Source organism: Lagenorhynchus albirostris, chromosome 15 (genome assembly GCF_949774975.1).
Source record: "Lagenorhynchus albirostris chromosome 15, mLagAlb1.1, whole genome shotgun sequence".
In the NCBI taxonomy this organism is placed as follows: Eukaryota; Metazoa; Chordata; class Mammalia; order Artiodactyla; family Delphinidae; genus Lagenorhynchus; species Lagenorhynchus albirostris.
In genome coordinates this window covers 47260174-47283359 of record NC_083109.1, presented here as the reverse complement: position 1 = coordinate 47283359, position 23186 = coordinate 47260174, and the positions used below count along the sequence as shown (strand labels likewise).

The 23186-nt window shown below is 47.5% G+C and overlaps 1 protein-coding gene and 1 non-coding gene across 2 annotated transcripts in view; one reads left to right on the top strand and one right to left on the bottom strand.

Moving 5' to 3' along the window:
* The window catches only part of SLC24A3 (solute carrier family 24 member 3), a 455864-nt gene that overhangs the window by 306562 nt on the left and 126116 nt on the right, over window positions 1-23186 (top strand). The window contains exon 4 of the mRNA XM_060122869.1: window positions 20910-20984. Within this exon, the coding sequence (XP_059978852.1) occupies window positions 20910-20984 (75 nt within the window). The remainder of the gene's footprint in view (window positions 1-20909; window positions 20985-23186) is intronic.
* Window positions 1003-1075, bottom strand: TRNAR-UCU (transfer RNA arginine (anticodon UCU)). The gene has a single exon. It is a non-coding gene; the product is annotated as a tRNA-Arg (tRNA).

The following is a 23186-nucleotide window of genomic DNA, read 5'->3' as shown; positions in this document are numbered from 1 at the left end:
CTTCCCTGCCCCATCACCCAAATGGGCAGAGAATTCCAAGTCAGCTGAATCATTTCACCACTGAGGGAAGCCACGTAATAAGTGTGGGCTTTCTACTGACAAACCTAACTAATCTTGTCACATTGAGAAGGAGGCAGTGCTTTTAGCCAGAGTGTAAACATGGTGCTTTAGTAGCCAATGTGTTGAAAGGAAGGAAGAAAGGGAGGCAGGGAGGAAAGAAGGGAGGGAGGAAAGGCAGTTTCAGCTTGGCAGCTCGGACGACTCAGATGTAACTCGCTTCTCCCACAGGTCTGTGACACCTGGTTGGGATACTTTTCCCCAAGACTCCCAAGCGGTTAGGTTCATGCCGTTCTTCCTCTGTGTTGCATTTTCTCTCTTAAGGCACAGACAGGCCTGTGCGACATCCTTACTGACCTCAAAACCCAAAATTATAGAAAAGGAGTCTAATTAGAAAACACTACATGTGAATATTCCCCACACTTCTCCAAACCCAGTTTTTAAGTCTTCCCTTCACTTCCAGTGGCTTGAGATGTAGGGCCTTCTCCACCATCTGATTGGTTCTTTGGCCTCTGCCACGTGCTGCCAACGAGATGCACAGGGCTCTGGGCTTGTCCAGAGCCCCGGCCCTTTGGGGTCTGCAGGCAGCACGCGCTTCCTTGGTACAGCATCCTCGTGGGGCTCGGGTCCCTGGATGATTCCTAACTCTGCAGCTCACACACTCGTGAGGGCAAACTGTGGTTCTTTTCTCCCTACGTCTTCTTTGCTCTCCTGGGATGCTGACAACGTGACTTTTCTATGGCTTTTATCAGCCAGATAAAGAGGACTCTTCCACCTCCAAACACTCGTGAGATCCTCTTTCCCAGTCACCAATATACTGAGTCCTGCCCCCTTCACCAGCCACATCTGTCCCGTGGTGTGCTGGCAGTGGCTCCACCTGGCTCACAAGAGTCAACCATGCATGTCTCTTTATTTATTTATTTTTTTTGCCATGTGGGATCTTAGTTCTCTGACCAGGGATCGAACCTGTGCCCCCTGCAGTAGAAACACAGAGTCCTAACCACTGGACCACCAGGGAATTCCCCCATGCACATCTTTTCCCGACTTCACCATCACGGAGGTGGCCTAACATTGGCCGTGGGGGTGATATTTATAATATGGAAATCGGCAAATGCTGCATATCAGGACTTCCCCTGCACCCAGAGTGTCGGTTACTAAACATCTACCAGCTCATCATTGTGTCCACCTCAAACTCAACAGACATCCCCAAAACCACCTGCCCACTTCCATTTTTCTTAAAGATGGGTTTCTTCCCAAAAAAAGTTAGACCTAAATTGAATGTTTCAAAATATCCTATTGTTGAAAAAGTTTAACAGTTCTTAGCAGTAACATCCCCCCTTTTTGAACGAAGGCATACGCAGAATAAATGTGTCTGTATATGTCTGTATGCATGTACATATGTATTTACATGTGTATCTAAAGCAGGGAAAAACAGGTCGTGCTTGATTAAAGCATAACATAAGGTAGCAGATGGGTCGGGGGAGACATGAGGATGGAGCTCCCCGTGCTTACCGTGTCCTCATTTCAGTTTCCTCAAAGAAACAACAGACTCTCTAGGTCACATTTGGAGAAATGGGAACTGCTTATTTTTTTGATCGCCTATATTGAGGTATAATTTGCATACTAAAAATCACCATTTTTAAAACTTTTTATTTAAAAATAACTTTAGACTTACAGAAAAATCTGCAAACATAGCACAGAGAATTCCCACATATGTTTCACCTAGCTTTCCCTAATGGTAACCTCTCCTATAACCAGAATACAGTTATCAAAACCAGGAAACTAACACTGGTATGGTACTCTTAACTAACTACAGAACTTATTCAAATTTGACCAGCTTTTCGTTTTCTAGTCCAACCCAGGACCCCACATTGCATTTAATTGTATGTCTCTTTAGTTGCTTTCAATCCATGACACATCCTTAGTCTTTCTTCATGACCTACTTTTGAAGAGTCCAGGCCAGTTTGAGTTTGTGTCCTGTTTTCTCATGATTTGGTTGAGGTTATACCTGTTCAGGTGAAGTACCCCTGTGACCTGGTGCTCTTTTCAGCATGTCCCATGGTGGGGGGGTGGGGATGACATTGGTATGTTTTATTACTGGTGATGTAACCTTCATCACTTAATGCTTTTGAGATCCATCCCTGTAGTCGTGTGTATGGGTTGTGTACAGAGGGAGTTTATCCCATGTTATTGCCAGGTAGAAGCCCATTGTACAGATGTACCACCATTTTTATCCAACCACATCTGGGTTGTTTCCAGATTAGGGCTCTTATGAAGAAAGCTGCTATGAACATCCGTGTACAAGAGTTATTTAGTGTCTACAGATGGTCTCATTTCTCTTGGGTAAATACCTGGGTGTGGTATGTAAGTTCATCTTTTAACATTTTTCCAACATGCGTGTACCTTTTTGTATTCCCACCAGCGATGTATGAGAGTTCCTGCCTTCCCACCAACACTCGATACTGCTGGTCTTTTAAATTTCAACCATTCTAGTGAGTGTGTAGAGGTATCTCATTGTGGTATTTACTTGCATTTCCCTAATGACTATTAATGTTGAGCATCTTTTTTTTTAACTTTATGAAATTAAAGATTCGTTATTATTTTTTTATAAATTTATTTTATTTTTTGGCTGCATTGAGTCTTTGTTGCTGTGCACGGGCTTTCTGTAGTTGCGGCAAGCAGGGGCTACTCTTCATTGCAGTGCGCAGGCTTCTCATTGCGGTGGCTTCTCTTGTCATGGAGCACGGGCTTTAGGCGCATGGGCTTCAGTAGTTGTGGCACGGGGGATCAGTAGCTGTAGCTCGCGGACTCTAGAGCACAGGCTCAGTAGTTGTGTCACACGGGCTTAGTTGCTCTGCGGCATGTGGGATCTTCCCGGACCAGGGCTCGAACTCATGTCCCCTGCATTGGCAGGCGGATTCTTAACCACTGCGCCACCAGGGAAGTCCTGTTGAGCATCTTTTAATGAGCTTATTTCTCATTCATTTATGTTCTTTAAGTGTATGCTCGAATATTTTGCATGTTTTTAATTGTGTTGTTTGTCTCCTTATTTTTGAGTTCTAAATGTTCTTTATATATGTTGAATACAAGTACTTTATAAATATATATTTTGCAACTTTTTCCCCAGTCTGTGGCCTTCCTTTTCTTAACAGTGTCTTTGAAGAGCAAAGTTTTGTTGTTTTTTTAAATTTTATTTTGATGTGGTCCATTTTATCAATATTTTTCTTTCCTGGTTTTCCTTAAAAGTTGAGTGTTCTATCTAATAAATTTTTGTGTAACCCAGGGTCCCAAAGTTTTCTTCTACACTTTTGTCTTGAATGAGTTTCAAGTGGCAGTAGCTTCTGGTGGTTTTTTTTTTTTCTTTCAGTTTCTCTGCCTACTTCCTTAACTCTTAATTTAGAAGCCAATCCTCTTCCAATAGTTGAGTGCATGAAGAATCATTAATTTGGCCAGTGAAGGAGTGCTTGTAATAATCATGGCAAATTTGATTCTTTTGTTCCATAAATGCTCACGGGTTGGTTCAGTGGGGCACCTGCTACTCGCGCTCTTTGCTTCCAAAGCAAACCCGGAGGCAAGGACCAGGCTGAAGACTGTGGTGGACTGGCAGACATTTAACAGTTGGCTCTCCTGGGGAAAAAAAGCTGTGGTTTGTAGCGTTTGCTCATTTCCATGGTGTAAATACCTACACCGTGACCAATTTTAAGCTACCAATACATCAGTGAACTTACAACACTGCTGAAAGTTTAATAACTGGCCCTTGTGAGCTGACACGAGCCTGCTTCAGCACACCGCCGGCTGCAGGAAGTTTATTTGAGGTGAAGCCCTGGAAGCAGAAGCGAGGGAGTGGAGAGGGGAGACGAGACAGGGAAAGGAGGGGAGCCAACCAAGGGGGTATGAAAGAGCTGGTTAACACGGTGAGCAGCTGGGCTTAATCCCACTGTGGATCTTGGGGGAGCAGTGTAGACCCAACTCAGAATTGTTCAGTTGGGGCTGAGCAGGCTGTGAGTGGGGGTGGTGACCCCGACTCCTGTCTCTTGTTGATGGTTGTGCCGCTGTTATCCTGGGCACCTTCAGGCAGCTCTGCCCATGGGCTGAGGAAAGCTCTCTAGCACTGGAGGTGGCCTCAGGCAGAAACGCACGGAGCCACTGGCCCCAGGTGAGGTAGGAAGCCATCCTGGGAAGGAAGCTGCCAGGGTGTCTTAAGTTTTCCAAGGGGCATCAACAGCACCTGCTCCACGTACCACACGCTTCTTTACACACTGGATTACCACTAGTAAACAACCCCCTGGGTCCCTCTAGGTCCACGGTCAAAGGCACCTTGTTTGGTGCAAACTGGCTGATGAAATACAATGGAGGAGAGGTGCTTTCCGCGTCCATTAGGTAATGCTTTCTCTATCAGCTCCTATCAGTGGATTCAAAGTGCCCACCTGACCAGACCCAGGGACACTGGCATTCCCTACAGGAGCCATGACGTTTATTTTTCTTCCTTTCAATTAGTAGATTTTGTTTTCTTCAAAGAAAGGGCAAGGGAAAATTACTTCTTTGTCAGTTCTTAAAAAGACAGGTAATGGAAGTATGAGGAATAGAATCCAATCAAATAATTCCCTCATCCAGGCCACTTAATACCTGGAATTATATCTGGGGTGGGTGTGGGGATGTTTTACGAACCAGAACACAAGTCACATTCAAATATTTTCTGATGTCCAAAATGCTTCACTTGTGGTAAGATCTTGAGCTTGGGAACGCGGTCTGCATTCCTGAGGCTGTCCCACTGACCTGGCCTTGTTGGCTGTCTGACCTAACGTTTCTGTGGTTTTCTCTGTAGATCAGAGACAATCTTATCATGACAAACAGTAAGATATTTTCTTAAATGCAAAAGTCCCGTCTTTCTTGGGGCAAGAGGAAGTTGTTTGTGGCTCTGTCTTCTCTGCCGGGGAAACTTCCCACAGACGGGGAACAGATGGGCCTCGATTTCCACACCATCTGCTTTTCACTTGTAATTAACATCGGATCCAGGGGTGGGTTGGATATTACCATTGCGTTGGCCATCCCCGTAGACCGCTGGGGAATCCTAAATCACGTGTTTGTTGGAATATGAAACTTGGGTTGCGTTTCCGTGGATAGGCAGCAGCTCTTATGAGAGGAGGAAGGAAAAGGAAACCCTTCCTGAGTGCCTGCTTCCATTTAAGTGGCCCCCAGATACAGTTGAAGAGAGGAAGATGCCTGCTCATCTTGCCTTGTGTCTGTGTAAAGAACAAAGTGTGAAGGAGTCCATTTCAGTTCAGTTGGTTCCACTTTTCTTACAAGTTAATTGAAATAATCATGACCCTGGCAACAGTAATATTATCCAGCATTTATTGAAGGCTTGCAGCATTCCAGCTACGATGCTAAGAATTTTGCATGCATTATCTAGTTTCCAAACCACAATATGAGGTAGGTACTGTTATCTTTCCCATTAAAGACAAGGAAAACTGAAACCTTAATGAAATTGAAATCCTCACCTTGGGTCACACAGCTGAGATACGGACCAGGCTATCTGATTCCTGCTTCATAACTGCGGTTCATCACAGCCTCCAACTTCTTTACACGGAGGAGCACAGGAGCAACCGGCCAGCAGCTATCTTCCATTCCTGCTTTGTAGGTTCCAGGAGAGAATGCAAAAACTCAAAGCTGCCGCTGTTCTCCAGTCCCTTTATAGCCTCAGGGGAACTTCTCTCTCTCGTACTTCAGCGTGCTTTACCCCATGCCTTGGGTTTTTAGTTGCAACTCTGCATCTTGCTTTTTCTGAGCCCTGGGGGAGGTGAGTGAAAACATGATTCAATTTTACCTCTCTGGCTTGAAGCCCCAGCTCCTAACGTTCGTGTCAGCATCTACAAACTGCAGCAAAAGTCGGGCCCCTTCTCATTATCAGTGGTATTGTTCCTCCAGCAATGGGGAGGATTTTTAGCAGAACATCTGAGAGCATCTCTGTTTTGACACCTGATGCTTTCTTTTCTTTTTTTTTTTTTTTTTTTTTTGCGGTACGCGGGCCCCTCACTACTGTGGCCTCTCCCGTTGCGGAGCACAGGCTCCGGACACGCAGGCTCAGTGGCCATGGCTTACGGGCCCAGCCGCTCTGCAGCATGTGGGATCTTCCCGGACCGGGGCACGAACCCGCGTCCCCTGCATTGGCAGGCGGACTCTCAACCACTGCGCCACCAGGGAAGCCCAAGCCTTGATGCTTTCTAAGGGCACACCACATGAACAGAACACAAGAAGGATTCCCAGGACCAGCAGTCATTCGTGCTGTTGTCCAGGTACAAAGGATTCCTTGGAATACCCTGCACGTCAGCCCAGGGGAAGGACCCTCTGTGCCCAGCTAAGCTAATTGTCTGGCAAGAGAGGTTTTGAACCTCCTAGATAAAAGTCCATAGTAATCACCTGGGAGTGATTTTAGTGGCTTGTCATTGAAGTGTGAAACTGAAGTACTGTCATAGGAAGCTTTGGTCCGGCTTCATTAACTGCACTAGACCTTAAGCGATAAAACGAAGGCCAGAGTTTAAGCCCCACTTAGACACACAGCCCCAGACTGGACCCCTACCCACAGCCATCCAGCCAGTTGGCGCTTTATACCAATCACAAGCGGGATGACCCAGGGTCACCCTCCACCACTAATGGGAAATCTCCTTCCACTCCCGGAGCACATGATCCTGGGTCAGTTCTGATAAGAGGACACAGTAAAGACACGCAGTTAAGGAAGTGGTTCCAACCTGGCACATCACCATGGCTTTCAGCTGGGTGCCCAAAGCTAGATTGTGGAGTGGCCACCTGAACACCTTCTCAAGTCACTGACCTACCAAGAGCACTAAAACAAGATGGTGCCGCGTAACTCAGGTTCCCGCACAACGCAACTGAAGACCGATAAGCTGATTCCCTCCACCTGAAGCAAACAGCCACCTATAATAGAAATGAAACAGATCTTCCTGCTTTTTGCTACTGCCAGCCTATTTCTATCACATGTACTTTGCAAGCACTCACATCATCCCACCGACTGAAATTTTATTATTTTTTTAATTTTAGTGAAGTATAGTTGACTTACAATGTTGTGTTAATTTGCTGTACGGCAAAGTGATTCAGTTATACATATATATTTATATATTCTTTTTTTAATATTCTTTTCTATTATGGTTTATCCCAGGATATTGAATATAGTTCCCTGTGCTATGCAGTAGGACCTTGTTTTTTATCCATCCTATACATAATACTTTGTATCTGCTAATCCAAAACTCCCAATCCATCCCTGCCCCACCACAGTTCTTCCTTGGCAACCACAAGTCTTTTCTCTACATCTGTGAATCGTTTCTGTTTCATAGATAAGTTCATTTGTGTCATATTTTAGATTCCACATATAAATGGTATCATATGGTATTTGTCTTCCTCTGTCTGACTTACCTTCTCTTAGTATGATCATCTCTAGGTCCAACCATGTTTGCTGCAAATGGCATTATTTCGTTCTCTTTTACGTCTGAGTAGTATTCCATTGTATATAGGTACCATATCTTCGTTATCCATTCATCCGTCAATGGGCATTTAGGTTGTTTCCATGTCTTGGCTGTTGTAAATAGTGTCACCAGCTGAAATTTTAAAGTTGAACAATGCCTAATGTGTTTTACTACCTAAATATTGGATGTTAAAACTTTGAATTTACCAACAAGAAGTTGCCTACTTAAGAGTAATTCTTTTGCAAAAGAAACTTGAAAGAGGATAGCAATTACGGAAAAAATGGGGGAAGATTTTGCAGAATACTTTTCAGAATATTGACTATGCCTGAACCAGTGGAAATGCATTAGTAAGAGGCTTGATTTCTATACACATTTTTTTATTAATGGAAGATGAGTTTCTCCTCCCCTCTCCACTAAATAAATGTTGAGTAAATATTTAAAGAGCATGGGTTTGAAGAGGCGCCAGGTGATAAGCCCGCCTGAAGCACCCGTGTCTCGGGCCAACTCTGTTTTTGGAAGTCCTGGTTGCCTGCCCAGGATTCGCCTGCCATCCACTGTTGGATGTTATCTGGCAGCTGTGGTGCCCACCAGTTCCCAAGACTGTGTTTGGACAGAGAATAACAAAAAAATGACAGAAGGGCAAGAATGCAAATATCTTGATAACTTTAACCAGCCTGGTATCTTTCAAAGGCTCCGCATTGCACAATAAGCTTAGCTCTGACTCTGGCATGGAAATCCCTGCTGTATTGTGGTTTGCCTCGGAAAGGCTCGGCTTGGGTTACTAATAAAAACTTTGAGGCAAGAAGCAGGTTTCTCACCAACCTTGAAGTGAAGAGTTCCAGCATCTTGCAGACAGTTGAGTAAATGTTGGAATTTCAAAGTCCTCCAGAAAAGAGCATTCAGACCACATCTCTTCTCTTGCTGCTGAAAGCAATTTGGGTTCAAACCATGACTGGCTTGGGTTGGAGTCATACAAACGGGGTTGAAGTCCACTTTCTGTTTTGTATTGGTGCTGTGACCTTGGGCATATATTCTCTCTGCCTCAATTTCCTGTCTGAAAAGTGGGGATAACAGCAGTACCTACCTCATGGGCTAGTTGAGAGGATTAAGTTTTAAAGCAGTTCTGTGCTTAGTCATATGGTCAGTATGCTCAGTGGTCATGTGCTCAATGGTCAATATTCAAAAACTGTTAGCTGTCATCAGCAGCAGCATCATTATCTTTCTCATCATCACCACCATCATTATCATTGTCCTCCTCATCATTACATCACAGTCACTATCATCAGCAGCAGCAGCCTCCCCATCCCCATCACCGTCATCGTCATCGTCACCATTCTCACCACCACCACCATCACCATCACCATATCATCATCCTCACCATCATCATCCTCCCCACCACCATCATCATTGCCATCCTCCCCATCACCATCATCATCACCATCCCCACTAACACCGTCATCATCACCATCCTCACCAGCAGCACCACCACCACCATCACCGTCATCATCACCATCCACCCCGTCACCATCACCATCATCATCATCATCACCCTCACCACCACCACCACCACCATCCTCACCATCCTCCCTATCACCATCACCGTCACCATCATCATCGCCATCCTCACCATCACCACCACCACCATCACCACCACCATCATCACCATCCTCCCTATCACCATCACCGTCACCATCATCATCATCCACCCCATCACCACCACCACCATCACCACCACCATATCATCATCCTCACCACCAGCACCACCACCACCACCATCATCACCGTCATCATCACCATCCATCCCGTCACCATCACCATCATCATCATCATCATCACCATCCTCACCACCACCACCATCCTCACCATCCTCACCACCCTCCCTATCACCATCACCGTCACCATCATCATCATCATCCACCCCATCACCACCACCACCATCACCATCACCATCACCATATCATCATCCTCACCATCACCATCACCATATCATCATCCTCACCATCACTATCATCACCATCACCATCTTCATCATTGTCCCCATCGTCATCCCATCAACATCAACATCATCACCATAACAACCACCATCACACCATCAAAAACACCTTCATCATCACCATCATCATAAGGTTTTTTCAGTAGAGTCAACAGTGATTCCTGATCATCACAGATGGTCTGCACCTGTGCATCCAAATATCTCAGCCTAGAGTACAGGAGCCTCTCCAGACTGACCTTTGCCTATTTCTGCAGCCTCATCTGTCTCTGCTTCCTCACTCACAATCTGCACTCCAGCCATAGTAAATAATCTGTAGTTTTCAGCACAAACCATGTTAATTTATGACACCATGTTTTATTCATCCTGTTCCCTTGCCTAGTCAATTCTGTCCTGGTTTCTTTGCTTGTCTAACTCATGTTCATCTTCTCAGATGTGATATAAGCATCAACTCCTCCAGATAGCCTTACCACACCCTTTCCCTCACTCTCTGAAACCTAGGTTCCATACCCTTCCTTTAAGCTCATAGAGAATCCAGTGAGGAGCTCTGTGTTTAGCTTTAATACCAAATACTGTGCTTAGGGACTTCTCTGGTGGCTCAGTGGTTAAGAATTCTCTTGCCAATGCAGGGGACACGGGTTTGATGCCTGGTCCCGGAAGATCCCACATGCCACAGAGCAACTAAGCCCGTGTGCCACAACTACTGATCTTGTGCTCTAGAGCCCGAGAGCCACAGCTACTGAGCCGACGCGCCAGAACTACTGAAGCCCACGTGCCTAGAGCCTGTGCTCCACAACAAGAGAAGCCATCGCAATGAAAAACCCACGCACTGCAACGAAGAGTACCCCCCACTCGCTGCAAGTAGAGAAAGCCCGTGCGCAGCAACAAAGACCAAACGCAGCCAAAAAAAAAAATAATAATAAAATAAATTTATTTTAAAAATGCTGTGCTTACATATTTAGCAGACACGTTGGTGTTCCATTTTCCTGATCAAAGAATTGGGCAGTTGGACCCGACCTGAGGTCACAGTGCTGACAGTTGACAGGTTTCCTGTGGTTGGCTGAGTGCTTTACAATTGTTGAATTCAACCATTCATTCAGGAAGTATTTATTGAGCACATACTATGTGCTAGCCCCGTTCTGGGCACTAGGGATACATCAGAGGACAAGACAAAGACCCCTGTCCTTGTGGAGCTCACATTCTAAGGAAGGAGACATCCAATAACATAAGCATCATAATAAGAATTACCTGGTGTGCTAGAAGATGATCTGGGTAATGGAAAAATAGAGGAGGTGGAGCAGGGTCAGAAGCAGGAGTGGGGGCGGGGGGGTGCAGGAGAGGCACATTGAAGGGTCAGTGGGCTCCACAAGGGTGAGGTTCGAACAAAGGCTGAAGGAAACGAGGGACGGAGCCACGTGGACAGCTGCGGAGAGAGTGGGGCAGGCAGAGAGAACAGCCAGTGCAGGGGTCTGGAGGCAGAGCCAGCCGAGCTCATTCAGGGAACAGCCAGGAGACCTGTGTGCCTGGAGCAGAATCAGCAGAGGGAGAGTCGGGGCGGCAGAGCGTCCGTCCTCATTACTCAACATCAAGAGATGTTGCCTGAGTCCAGATGTGCAGCTTCTCTCTTGGCAGAGCAGAAGCTCTGGCCGTACTAAGCGCATATTCTCATGCAACGTTGGTCAGGGCAGAGCACAGCCTGCCCACCTGAGATGGGCGTCCACCGTCCAGTGAGCCACAGACCCTGCCCCATGCATGTGTCTCATCTCCACACCCTGCGGGCCCCTGTGGGCAGCTGAGGCCGTGGCGCTGGGCAGTAGCCTCTGGCAAGGACGCCCAAACCCGCCACCAACTCCCTGCCCTCAGCCCTGCCTTGACTGTCCTCCTTTCCGTCTGCCCTGATCTGTGCCTGTTCCGTGTAAGCCCAGTGAAGACTTCTGCTAGGCAATACTCTGAAAAGGAAGGAAGCCCACATAGATGAAAGGGAGTTTTCATTCCTGATTCTGCAAAGGAGACTCTTCCTTTGGAAAGAATGAATGGACTTCTTGAAATGTGTGCACATGCCTGTGGGGAGGGTTGCCGGGGGACCCGGGAAGCATTGCTCTTGCGCTGTCATACTTGTCTCCCGTCCTGACAGCAGGGCTTCGGGGGGATTTTATTTACTTTTTCAAAAATGAACTTATTAACCAAACCCCAAACCGTGTCTTGATCATACCACCTCACACCCAGTAGGATGGCTACTATGAAAAAAAGAAACAAAACCCAAAAAACAGAAAATAACAAGTGTTGGTGAAGACGTGGAGAAATTGGAACCCTGTACACAGTTGGTGGGGATGTAAAATGGTGCAGCCGCCATGGAAAATAGTATGGCAGTTCCTCAAAAACTAGAACATAGAATCACCACGTGATCCAGCAATTCCACTTCTGGGTATCTACCCCCAAAGCATTGCAAGCAGGGACTCAAACAGATATTTGCACACCATGTTCTTAGCATCATTATTCACAACAGCCACAAATGCGGAAGCCACCCAAATGTGGAGTGACAGATGAATAGATAAACAGAACGTGAGTATCCGTCCAAGGGGATATCACTCAGCCTTGTAAAGGTAGGACATTCTGACACCTGCTGTAACATGTATGACTCTTGAAGACATTATGCTGAGTGAGATAAGCTAGTCACAAAGGGACAAATGCTGTAAGATTCCCCTTATATGAGGTCCCTAGAGTATTCACGTTCATGGAAACACTAGGGCTACTTTCTACGAAAGTAGAAAGGTGGTTGCCAGGGGCTGGGTTGAGGGGGAATGGGGAGTTAGTGTTTAATGGGGACAGTTTCAGTTTGGGATGATGAAAAAGATCTGAAGAGGGTGGTGGTGATGGTGGGACAGCAGTGTGCACACAATTAATGCCATTGATCTCTACACTTAAAAATGGTTAAAATGGTAACGACTGTGTTGTGCATGCTTACCACAATAAAAAAATTAAAATGAAATTTTTAAAAATCAAAAAATATTGAGAGATATAGGTATCTCTTTATAATATATATCTATACACATCTATATCTTTGTATCTGTATCTATATCTATCTATATGTATATAGACAGAGAGAGAGAGAAGCATGTAGTAGAGAGGTGGGTCGCTGGGTTCACGTCTTGCCTCTGCCACCTAGTAGCTGTGTGACCTGAGCCAAGTTAATGAACTTGGTCCCCTCTGCGAGGAGGCGGGATTAACCCAGTGCCCCGTCCTGCAGCCATTGTTGTGAGGGTCATTGGAGCATGTGTGTGCCCGGCCCCCAGGGAGGCCCTGTAAGGCTCACGTGGACATCAGCCCAGCTACAGAAACCTGTCCCCAGACCCTGCCTTTAGTGGATATTGAGGAGAAATGGCAGTTATCACCCCCACTCCCTTGAGAAACTGACAACCAAGCGAAATAAATGAGGTCCTCAGGGACTCTGGAAGCACTCTCAGAGTGGACCCTGTGCGCGAGGGATCTGGGGCGGGAGGAAGAGGGAGGAGAGGGAGACAGTGACCCCAGTTGTGCTGACCTCCGAGAACACCGTCAGCCACGGGCTTCATCTGGGCATCGTGAGAGGCTTCAAGTAACATAGTTACAGGGTTTATGCCAATGAGCAGGTATATTAACATATACTCACTTCCTTTAGCATATGAGTCCCTGCGAGAGAATCATCTTCAGGTGGAAATGGTTCCAAAGACCTTTGGATGCCAACTACAGAAGGACTAGGGGTGGAACTAAGGGGGAGCGTTCCCATGTTCTGTTGGTCTCAGCTTTGAGAGCAATGCCCTGGCTGGGAATACACTCACCTGGGCCGGACTGCTAGTGCCGGCTCCAGTGGACGTTTCCCCAGTCCAGCCTCAACACTGGCTCTATCACAATTGCAGGACACACCTCAGCAACAACCCGCAGGGAAATTTGAAAAGACAAGGTTTATTACTCACAGATCCTGGTGGGTGCACGGCATGTCCGGGGCCACACAGTGAGGTCACGGGGAGGGGGTGGAGGGAGAGAGAACAGTCTTGAGGTTCTGCCTTTATCGAGGTCAAGGATGGGGTGTCTAGGGTTGCTCTGGGTCGCTCTTTACTGGCAAATTTAAAACATAAGAGCAGGAATTATGGTGCAGGTAGGGAAAATCAAGGTCACTCAAGTGGTCGCTTATGTGGGTCACCCAGGATTTCTGAAAAGGGAACTTCCAGGGTGGGGTCACCTGTCTCCTCATCTAGCTGTGTAGCTGGCGATGTGTTTGCTGAGGTGGATGCCTTTGGAATGGATGCCGAATGGGGGCATCCATTAGGGGATCAAAGCCTAATGTCGGTCACTTATATTACAGCCAGGAAAGCTCATGGCCAGGCGCATACACTACTGTCCCCACTAGACTTTGGGAAGACAGTTGTGTCTGAGAGTGTCCAGCTTGATTTCATACTGCGTTTCGTTGCTTCCACAGTCTTCCTTAACCCACTTCCCTCTTGTTTTAATTTGGGCTGTTCTAGAAGCAGACCCTGAGACAAGCATTAGAATTCAGTGGTCAGGGACTTCCCTGGTGGTCCAGTGGCTAAGACTCCGTGCTCCCAATGCATGGTACCCAGGTTCAATCTCTGGTCAGGGAACTAGATCCCACATGCTGCAACTAAGAGTTTGCATGCTGCAACTAACACCTGGTACAGCCAAATAAATATTAAAAAAAAAAAAAAGAAAGAATTCAGGGGTCACTTGGGATGCAGGAAGTAAGACAGAGAAGGGACAATTGCTAATAAAAGGTGAGTGACGGAGCTTACAACACTATGGGCACCTTAAGCTTAATTCACCTGTGGGAACCCAGGCAGACAGTGTGGAGGGACCCCACCCAGGGGGCGAGGGAGCTGGGACTGATGCCCCAACTCCCATCGGTCAAGTCTTCAAGGAAATTGAGGCAGATTCTGACCATTGAAAGGCAGTAGAGTTCTCTAACTTAATAACACCTGAATAATATGGCAGGCCCAGGGGGCACTCCTAGCCATCTGCTACCTTCCTCTTCCCTGCAGCCCTCACCCCCAGATCCTCCTGGTCAGAACCCAAGTCTGGCTTGAGGCTGTATTTCTCTCTCCAGTCACCAGGGAAGTGAGCACTTTCAGAACGATGGCCGTGGTGGTAGCAGAGACAGAGAATGGGCATGTGAGTCAGTCCTGCCATAACATCATGGGGCCACTGGACACCAAGCTTGTCAGGGGGGAGAATGATTTTTAAAGAAATAACTTTTTTACCAAGTTTAATCATATATGATCACTTGAAGCTATGAAAAAGGCAGAGAAGGAAAGTAGGTAGATTTTTTTGGTTATTATTCTAACCGTATTCCCCGGGAGATTTAGAACAATTTCCACCAAGGCCAGAGTTCTATAGATCTTCCCTGGAAATTGCTTCTCCAGTACCACCTTCACTGAAATTAAAGACAGAGCAACACGAGTGCAGATGATGTAGTACAAGGAAATTGTCTGTGAAAATCCCTGACTGTAGATGCCACATAAAACAGCGGGGTTAATGTCATGCTGTTGGGATACATTTGCCCTCACAGTATGGAAGTCCTTATGTGTATCGACATTTCAGCTAGAGCCTGTTCACCTCCATTAAGCCACAGGCCATGACGATTTCCTGTTACCTTAGGTATTTTTCGGTTTAACCATTGTCACCAAAGTTCTCTAGTTTTATTAGTTCCAATCAACCTTTAAAATTGCCTGATGAGATAGAATTTATCTTTCAAGATCCCAGTTCAGTAACCGCTTTCTCTGTGAAGCCTTCTCTGACCTCCTTCTCCCGTGCCCAGCAGAATGAATCTTCTCTGCCCTATATTGGTTAGGGAGGCACATGACTGCAAGTACAGAAACCCCAACTAATGGTGACTGAGGCAAATAGGGGATTCATTTTCTCACAGAGTAAGAAGTACGGAGGGAAGTGGTTTCTGGCATTAGATCAGCTGGTGAATGGCGTTCTCAGGGCTCTGCTCCCCTTAACATGTTGGTGTGTATTGTCATGCTTATTGTGTCATGGTCACATAATGGCTGCTGGCATTCCAGACATCACATCCGAGTTCAAGGCAGGAAGAAAGGGTGACTTTAGTTGAATCTGTCCCTTATTCTCATTGCCCAAAATTGTGTTACATGAGCATGGCTAGTACCAGGGAGGCTAGAAAAGCTGAATATATTGTCATTCAAAGCAACAAGAAAGTTTGATTTCTTGGAAGTTACTTCTCGTTATTATTGTTTTCACTCTGGCTCTTTTTATCACCTTGGTTGTAGCTGTTACCTGTTGCCACAATAATGCTGTGTAACAAATGGCCTCAGAACCTCAGTGACATACAACAATAAACATTTATTTAGCTCATGGGTGTCTGGGGTTCAGCAGAACCGGGTTGAGCTTGGCCAGGCTCAGCGGGGCTCGCCCACGTCTGAGGCCAAGCTGCTCACCAGCTGACCTCTGACAGCCTCAGCTGGGAGAGTGCGGATGGCTGGCAGCAGCTGCCGTGCCAGTCATGCTATTCGGCCACTTCCCTTGACAGCTTCCGAAGGTGACACCAGCTACTCTGTGAGCACCCCCCGTCCTGGAACCCATTCACTCCAGGTGAGTGGGGCCCTCATTCTGTGCAAGCTTGGAACGGGGTAGAGAGGAAGGTGTGAAGGACACAGATGCTGCCCTTCAAGAGAAGGGAGGCAGATACATAAACCTGAAACAGGGCCCGTGGTCGTGGCAGCACATGGTCGATGTCAAAGTACAGATGCCCCGTTAGGTTCCTGGGGAAGAGAAGCCCCTGTGGTCTGAGACTTGAGCTGAAGCTCACACAGGTGCCCCTCTCCTCTCCAGACACCGTCACTCATCTTTAGAACATGGCCCGCATTGGCCTGCCCTGGTTGCTGTAGCCGGGCTGCAGTTTCCACGTGGACCAGTTTCCATGTGGGCGGCCGCAGGGTACTGGGCCAGCTCAGCCATTTTTGAGACTTCCAATCTGTCTTGTGTTTTGTAGCGCACCTTGTAAAAATAATAACATTAAAGAACATCATCTAACAACTCCCCATCTGGAAGTTTATCCTAGAAATGCAAAAGGATATATGTTTAAAGATTTTTATTGCAACACTGGTTGTGGTCCATTCATTTATAAAGGAAAATAGGGATTCACTCAAAATACAGAGGTAGCGAGAGTTTACCCATATTCATGCTGATCACGTTTATACTTGTATGTAAATGGTATATTTATGGACGTAGAGAATGGACTTGAGGACATGGGAGGGGGAAGGGGAAGCTGGGATGAAGTGAGAGAGTGGCATGGACATATATACACTACCAAATGTAAAATAGATAGCTAGTGGGAAGCAGTCGCATAGCGCAGGGAGATCAGCTCGGTGCTTTGTGACCACCTAGAGGGGTGGGATACGGAGGGTGGGAGGGAGACGCAAGAGGGAGGGGATATGGGGGTATATGTATACGTATAGCTGATTCACTTTGTTATAAAGCAGAAACTAACACACCGTTGTAAAGCAATTATACTCCAATAAAGATGTTAAAAATAAATAAATAAATAAGGACATCAGTGGCTCCGAAACGGCAGCCCCCAAAAGTGGATGGCTAGGATTCTGAAACCGTCCCTCCCTCTGTGTGGTTGGAGAAGACAGCTTATTAGTAGGTGAGTTGAAAATAGAGAGTGGAAATGGGGTAGCAAATCAGAAACGACCTCCGCAGTGGGCGGCAGCCGGGCCCCATGGGAAGGCCTGGAGAGGGTGCTTGGATGAGTTACGATGCTCTCTGAGGTGCCTAGGAGACGGGTCCGTAACGCCCTGCCTCCCATGGGAATTAGAAGAACTGAGTGAGAGAGTCCTTGAGAAGGACCGGAGCAGGCCTAAGTTTCTGGCCCCACGAAGAGTGGCAAATATTATTAATAGTGATGGTATTATTATATCCTTTGGAAATATAGGAATGGTCAAATTAATCCCCAAATGCCTCATTCTCTAAACTACGTGGACCAGTGGTATTGACAGCACCATCGATATCACACTTCCAGTAGGCCCTCTGCCTCTTCAAGTTTGACTTTGTCCATTTGTTTTGTTCCTTGATGCTGTTTTGGTTTTGTGTTTTTATTAGTAGTAGACCTTTTTAAGAGCAGTTTTAGGTTCCCAGCATAACTGAACAGCGGATACAGAGTTCCCACATCCCTCCGCCCCCGACACACATGCAGCACCCCCATCAGTATCTTGTTCTGTTTCGTTTGTTCTTCCGGTGGGAACCCGATTTCCAGTGGGTAACATGGTTAGAAGAGAGTTTCCTGTAAGCAAAGTGGCATGCCGCCCTCAGATACCAGGAGGTGCTCTGCAGCTGGAGAGGAGCCCCATGGCCTGGCAGGCCCCTGGGTGTCAGAGGAGCTTTGTCCTAGGGTATCTGAGGGTTGGCGTCCCCACCTCACGCTGCCTTGTGCACGGCACTAACGTGGCTTTTGACGGCCATCAACCTTGAAAGCACAGAGAGCCTGGCAGATCTGTTCATTTCTGGTCCTAATCCAGGTGTTGACGTTGCCATGCATTAGCTGGAGCTTCTTGCCTCGAAACAGGGTCAACACATAATATTGGAACATGGTCTTGGAGAGAGAGTTCATGGACTTGTAAGTGGCCTTGGGGGTTTTAGCCTGTTGAGTATGTCAGCTACGGACAGCTTGTCTAATTCCTGGTTAATCCACAGATGTGTGTAACTCTGGATTCCAATGACTGCATTTGGCTGTCCCTTCAAATATAATGATAAAGCCTGCATAATATGGGATCGGCCACATCATACGGCAAAAGAGGGTTTGAGTCCATTGCAACTTGGGAACGTATATTCTGACTCACCCACAAAGCTATAAAATACAGCACTAATTTTTAAAAAATTGACATTTCCACTCCCTCCCCCGAAAAAACACCCCACAGGCAAAAAACTTTGTACAGCTTATGAATAGACCAATCAGTAGGAAGTTCTTTTTAAGGCTTCTCGGCATGGCTGGCTTCCCAGGGCTCACCAGAGATTAGAAAAGTGTAAGAAAGAGTCCTGACCTTTCAGATCTCCCACCACCTACAAAAATCACATAAGAAACACAAATTCAAGGTGGACAAATCAGAAAATATGGATAGGAATTATAAAGTACAGATAGAGTTACACCAACCAAGGGAAAAGCTATTTTGATTTATGGTCTTACAAACTCTTATATGCAAATATCAATATATAAGTGTGTGTATATGTATGCTCTCATATACATAGATAATTTAACAAAAAAGAGGTTGTACACAATGTTTTATAGCATTTTTTATTTAACAAGGGATCGTAAATGCCTTTCCTTGTCACTAAATATGAATTTACATAATCCCTGTTAACAGTATTTCCTTGAATGATGAATCATTACTTCTATAACCCATCCCCTATGGTATATTTTGTTAGGCTTTGATAATTTATTATAATCAGCATTTTGGAATGAATATCCCTGTTGCATATGTGTCTGTGCCCTTGTCTGATACTTCCACAGAATCAAGTGTTAAGATGCACTTTAGAATCTTACAATCTGGTTTAAAAGACCAAGCACATAGATGTGAAAAAGAGAACCAGTTCATAAAGGGGGAAGAGTGTCTAAATGAGTACAACAGCTAAGAGTCAGAGGCCAGAAAGATCGTCTCATGCTTGAGTTGCTCCAGAAGGCTTCTAGAAGGACAGCTGCAAGTGACAGAAATGCAAATCAGCTTAAGTATCAAAGGCACATTATCAGCTCATGAAATTGGAGAGTCCACGTTGGTTTCAGGCTGAGCTGGGCCCAGAGTCCACATGGTGTCACTGGGCACGTGTGTGTGTGTGTGTGTGTGTGTGTGTGTGTGTGTGTGTGTACACATGTGTGTATCCACCTGTCTTACCACTTGGTTCGGCTCCTTGCTGGGTGAGCTCACTCTCAGGCAGGCTCTCTAGGGCAGCTGCAGACTCAGGTGGTGCTTTTATCTCCAAGGGGAGAGGCCCCCTTTCCCAGCTTGTCTGTTGACCCCTGCCCGGCCCCTTGCAGACCTCTTGCCCACCCACCACTGCCTGATGGAGAATGGCGTGTTCCAGTGTCCAGCCTGGGCCCTGGGCCCATACCCTGTGGTGAGGCGGGTGGGGTATGTGATAGAGGCCCTTCCTGCAGAGCAGCTAGCCAAAGGAAAAGATGCTGGGAGGTCAAAATACGAGAGAGAAGTGACTCCTGGGTTGCTGGCACTTGAAGGATGAGCAGCCACGCCCATTAGAAGTTTGGGGCTGCAAGTAACAGGGAGACTCCAAATCAAATGGGCCTGTTTGCCGGTATGTTATGCTATGAAGTCCAGAGGCAGGGGGTGGCTCAGGGATCATGTGATCAATGGCTCAGTGACGTCATTACGTTGACTCAGGGTCAACTTCATCTCAAGTCAGAGTTCTCTCAATTTGTTGGCCAATGGCAGTCAGGACTCCCAGCTTCCTGGTCCACAGCTGGAGGGTGTGGACCCACTCTCTGTGGCAAGGACTGTAAAGCCTTTCCTGCCACCTGATTGGCCCAGCCAAGATCATGTGCCCACCCCTGAACCAATAGCCGTCCCTGTGGAATACTGCACCCTGATTGGCTCATCAGGGTGATCTACTCCTGGAGGAAAGGGTGGAGCCACCTTCCACATGGGAGCAAAACTGGGGTCCTATTAGGAAGGAGTGGAGGTTGGATGCTGAGTGGTCAACCAACAATGGACTGCAAATAAGATCTCATTAATTAGAGAGGAGACATAGAGTTGGTTACGGTAGAGAAGTGATTTGTGGCCCAAAGGTAGAATTCCAAGGAATGCCTTGGTTATGGTTGACCAAGGGTATGGAAGCAAGACTGCAGGGGCTGTCCTGCAGGGAACAGGAGCGTGAACAAGCTCAGTAGGAAGTATTCATCTATTTGTTCCTTCATTGCACATAAATTTATTGAGCACCTACTATGCACCAGGCCCTGTGCTGAGTGCTGGGGATCAATGAGATAAAGTTCATACCCTCGTGGACTTTTAGAGGGGGAAAGAGACAACAAACAAATTAATCAAACATAAAATAGGTCAAGAAAAACAAAGCAGAATAAGGGGGGTGAAGAGAAAGGGAAGGGAGGGGAGTCCAAGGCCCCTTGCTTTGATTGACATTAACCCAGGGACCTGAAGGACATGGAGGACAGAGCCAAGTTGATGTGGGGGAACGTGTTCTGGGCAGAGGGAACAGCACGTGTAAAGGCCCTGGGGCAGGCATCCGTTGTGTGTTTGGGGACCTAGGAGGTGGACAAGGTGGGAGGGTGGGAGGTGGCAGGCATTGCAACGACTTTTACATGGTGTCATGACTCTGACTTTAACCCCTTCCCTCCTCTCTTCCAGGCCATGTACATGTTCTATGCACTGGCGATAGTGTGTGATGACTTCTTTGTCCCCTCCTTGGAAAAGATCTGTGAGGTATGTGTCTGAGCCCCGGTACTGCTCCATCCTCCCCCACTGAGGTCCTGGGGAGCCCTCCATGCAGCTGGGGTGGGAAGGCCAGGTACCAGCATGCTTCAGAGCCATGGGCAGTATTAGTGCAAACACATCTCCAATCTACTTAGAGTTTCAGTGTGCAGATCCGCAGTTGGGCTTTAACCCTCACGGCCAGTGGTCCCTGCCCCATTGGGCGTAACTCAAGGTACTGCCTGTGTTCTGCTCCTGCTTTCTAAGCCTGGCTCTTCCTTTCTCCACTCCTCACTGCCCTTTCCTTCTGCCGCTGCCGTAACCCTCCCTCATGATTCGATTCGTGGGGTCCTCACAGAGTGAGAAGTCTTCAGCCATACCTCCACTGCCCTTCCTCTCCGTGTATGTGCAGAGACGCTCCAGGCAGAGGCCTGAAAGGCAAGACGATGAAAGAACTGGCCACAGAGACCAGGAAATCAGCCCGGTGAACGCCAGGCTGAACACCAAGTTACACCCCTTTCATCTGAAAACACTTAGCATATCTAGAACTCTTTCATTCTCTTGCTTCTTTCATCTCTTTTTCTGGTTTGAAATGTAGTTTGCTTTATCTGGAAGCGTTCTGTTTTATTTTTAATTCAGAATCCCCTTTGCAGAAGGGGTCTCTTCCCCAGATGCACTTCCTGTCCATCCAGAGCGCCTGCTCCTTCACGTAGCCTTCAGCCTGGGCTGACCCTCCCTTTCTTCCCTCCCTTCCCCCCAGTGTCCGATTCACTGGGTCTTGGGGGACAGTGGGGAACAGAAGTAGCATTCCTATTAAGTTCCCAGGTGATGTGGAGACTGCTGGTCTGGAAGACACGCTTCGAGAACTGCTAGCTGAAGCAGTTTCTTCCACGTTCTGAAGTCTGTTAGTTTTGTGTACTTAAAGCAATAAAAGAGAGTCATGCCACAGCAACCGTGGAGAGGCCCCGGGCGTGGAGGTGGGAAGTGGGAAAGGAAAATCGGTGATCTGGTCTCTGAGATGGACGCCGGCCAGCGTGGAAGCCTTTTGTCCAAAGTGATTGAACGTGAGCACAGGGTCGCCAGATGGAGAAGAGGAGAAAGCACGGAAGCACCTGTAATCGGGCTCAGCTGTGACCTCTGAAATCCACCATTTGGTAGTTTACTCCTCATGCGAAGCGAACTACGCTCTGTCCCACACGTTTTTTTAATAGCAACGTTAAGACCTCGTGCTGGAAATGTACATACAATTGTCAGAACTGTTCTCCTCGTTGAGGAGACCCATAGCACCTGTGAGCACAGCCCTTGGGGAGGAATCAGGGTGAAACACAGCGTCGCGGGGCCGTGGGACGCGGGGCAGCTCCAGAGTGAGACACAGGGGCAGGTGAAGCGCTGGAGCTGGAGATGCAGAGGGAAAAGGAGGTGAGAGAGTGGCTGGGCCTTGGGATCGGGGAAGGGCTTGTGCAGGGGCAGGATGGGAGCAGCGGTCTCAGTGGCAACATCTTACAAGGATGGATATTTAAGCCGAGAAGAGTCTGAGCCGGTGAACCAAGCCTGGAGAACCCGGGGTGGGACTCAGCGTGCCTGCGTGTGGGGAGCCCTGAGGACGCCAGGCTGGGGCATCAGGAGGGAGCTGGGAAAGCTTCTGAGGACTGTTCCGATAGATGGAAAGGGTCCTGAGGCAGGAAGACCCCCCAGCTGGTGACTCTGAGCACCCAGTGCCAGGTGGCCAGGGCCAAAGTGAATGAGGGGTGAAAGGGGTGGGGAGGTGAAGGAGGAAGAAGCAAAGTGAGTGAACGAAGGCGTGAGAAGAACAGGAGATCAGCCCGGCTGTGGAGTCCACGGCTAATGCCCGAGCTGGAGCGGACGCAGCAGGGAGAGGACAAACCAGCCACGGAGTGTGAGCGCTGTTAGGGTACCTGCCCGGTGAGACGGGATGCCTGGCACCGCTCACAGCCACACCTTTCACCTTGAGGTATCAGCACCTCCATCTTAGGGTCTCCTCAGAACCACATGCAACGTTTAGCTTTTCAGTCAAGATCGAGGGAACCCAGGTTTCCAGGTCAAAATGCTCAGTAGGGCTCTGGCGGCGGCTTCTTGATGGTCATTCGAGCTGGTGGCCTTGGCCGAGGCCATGCTGCCCCTCCATGGCTGAGGAGGGAAGTGCAGCTGCGGTGCCGCTGGGAAGAGGGACCAGGGACTCTTAGCTGGGATGCC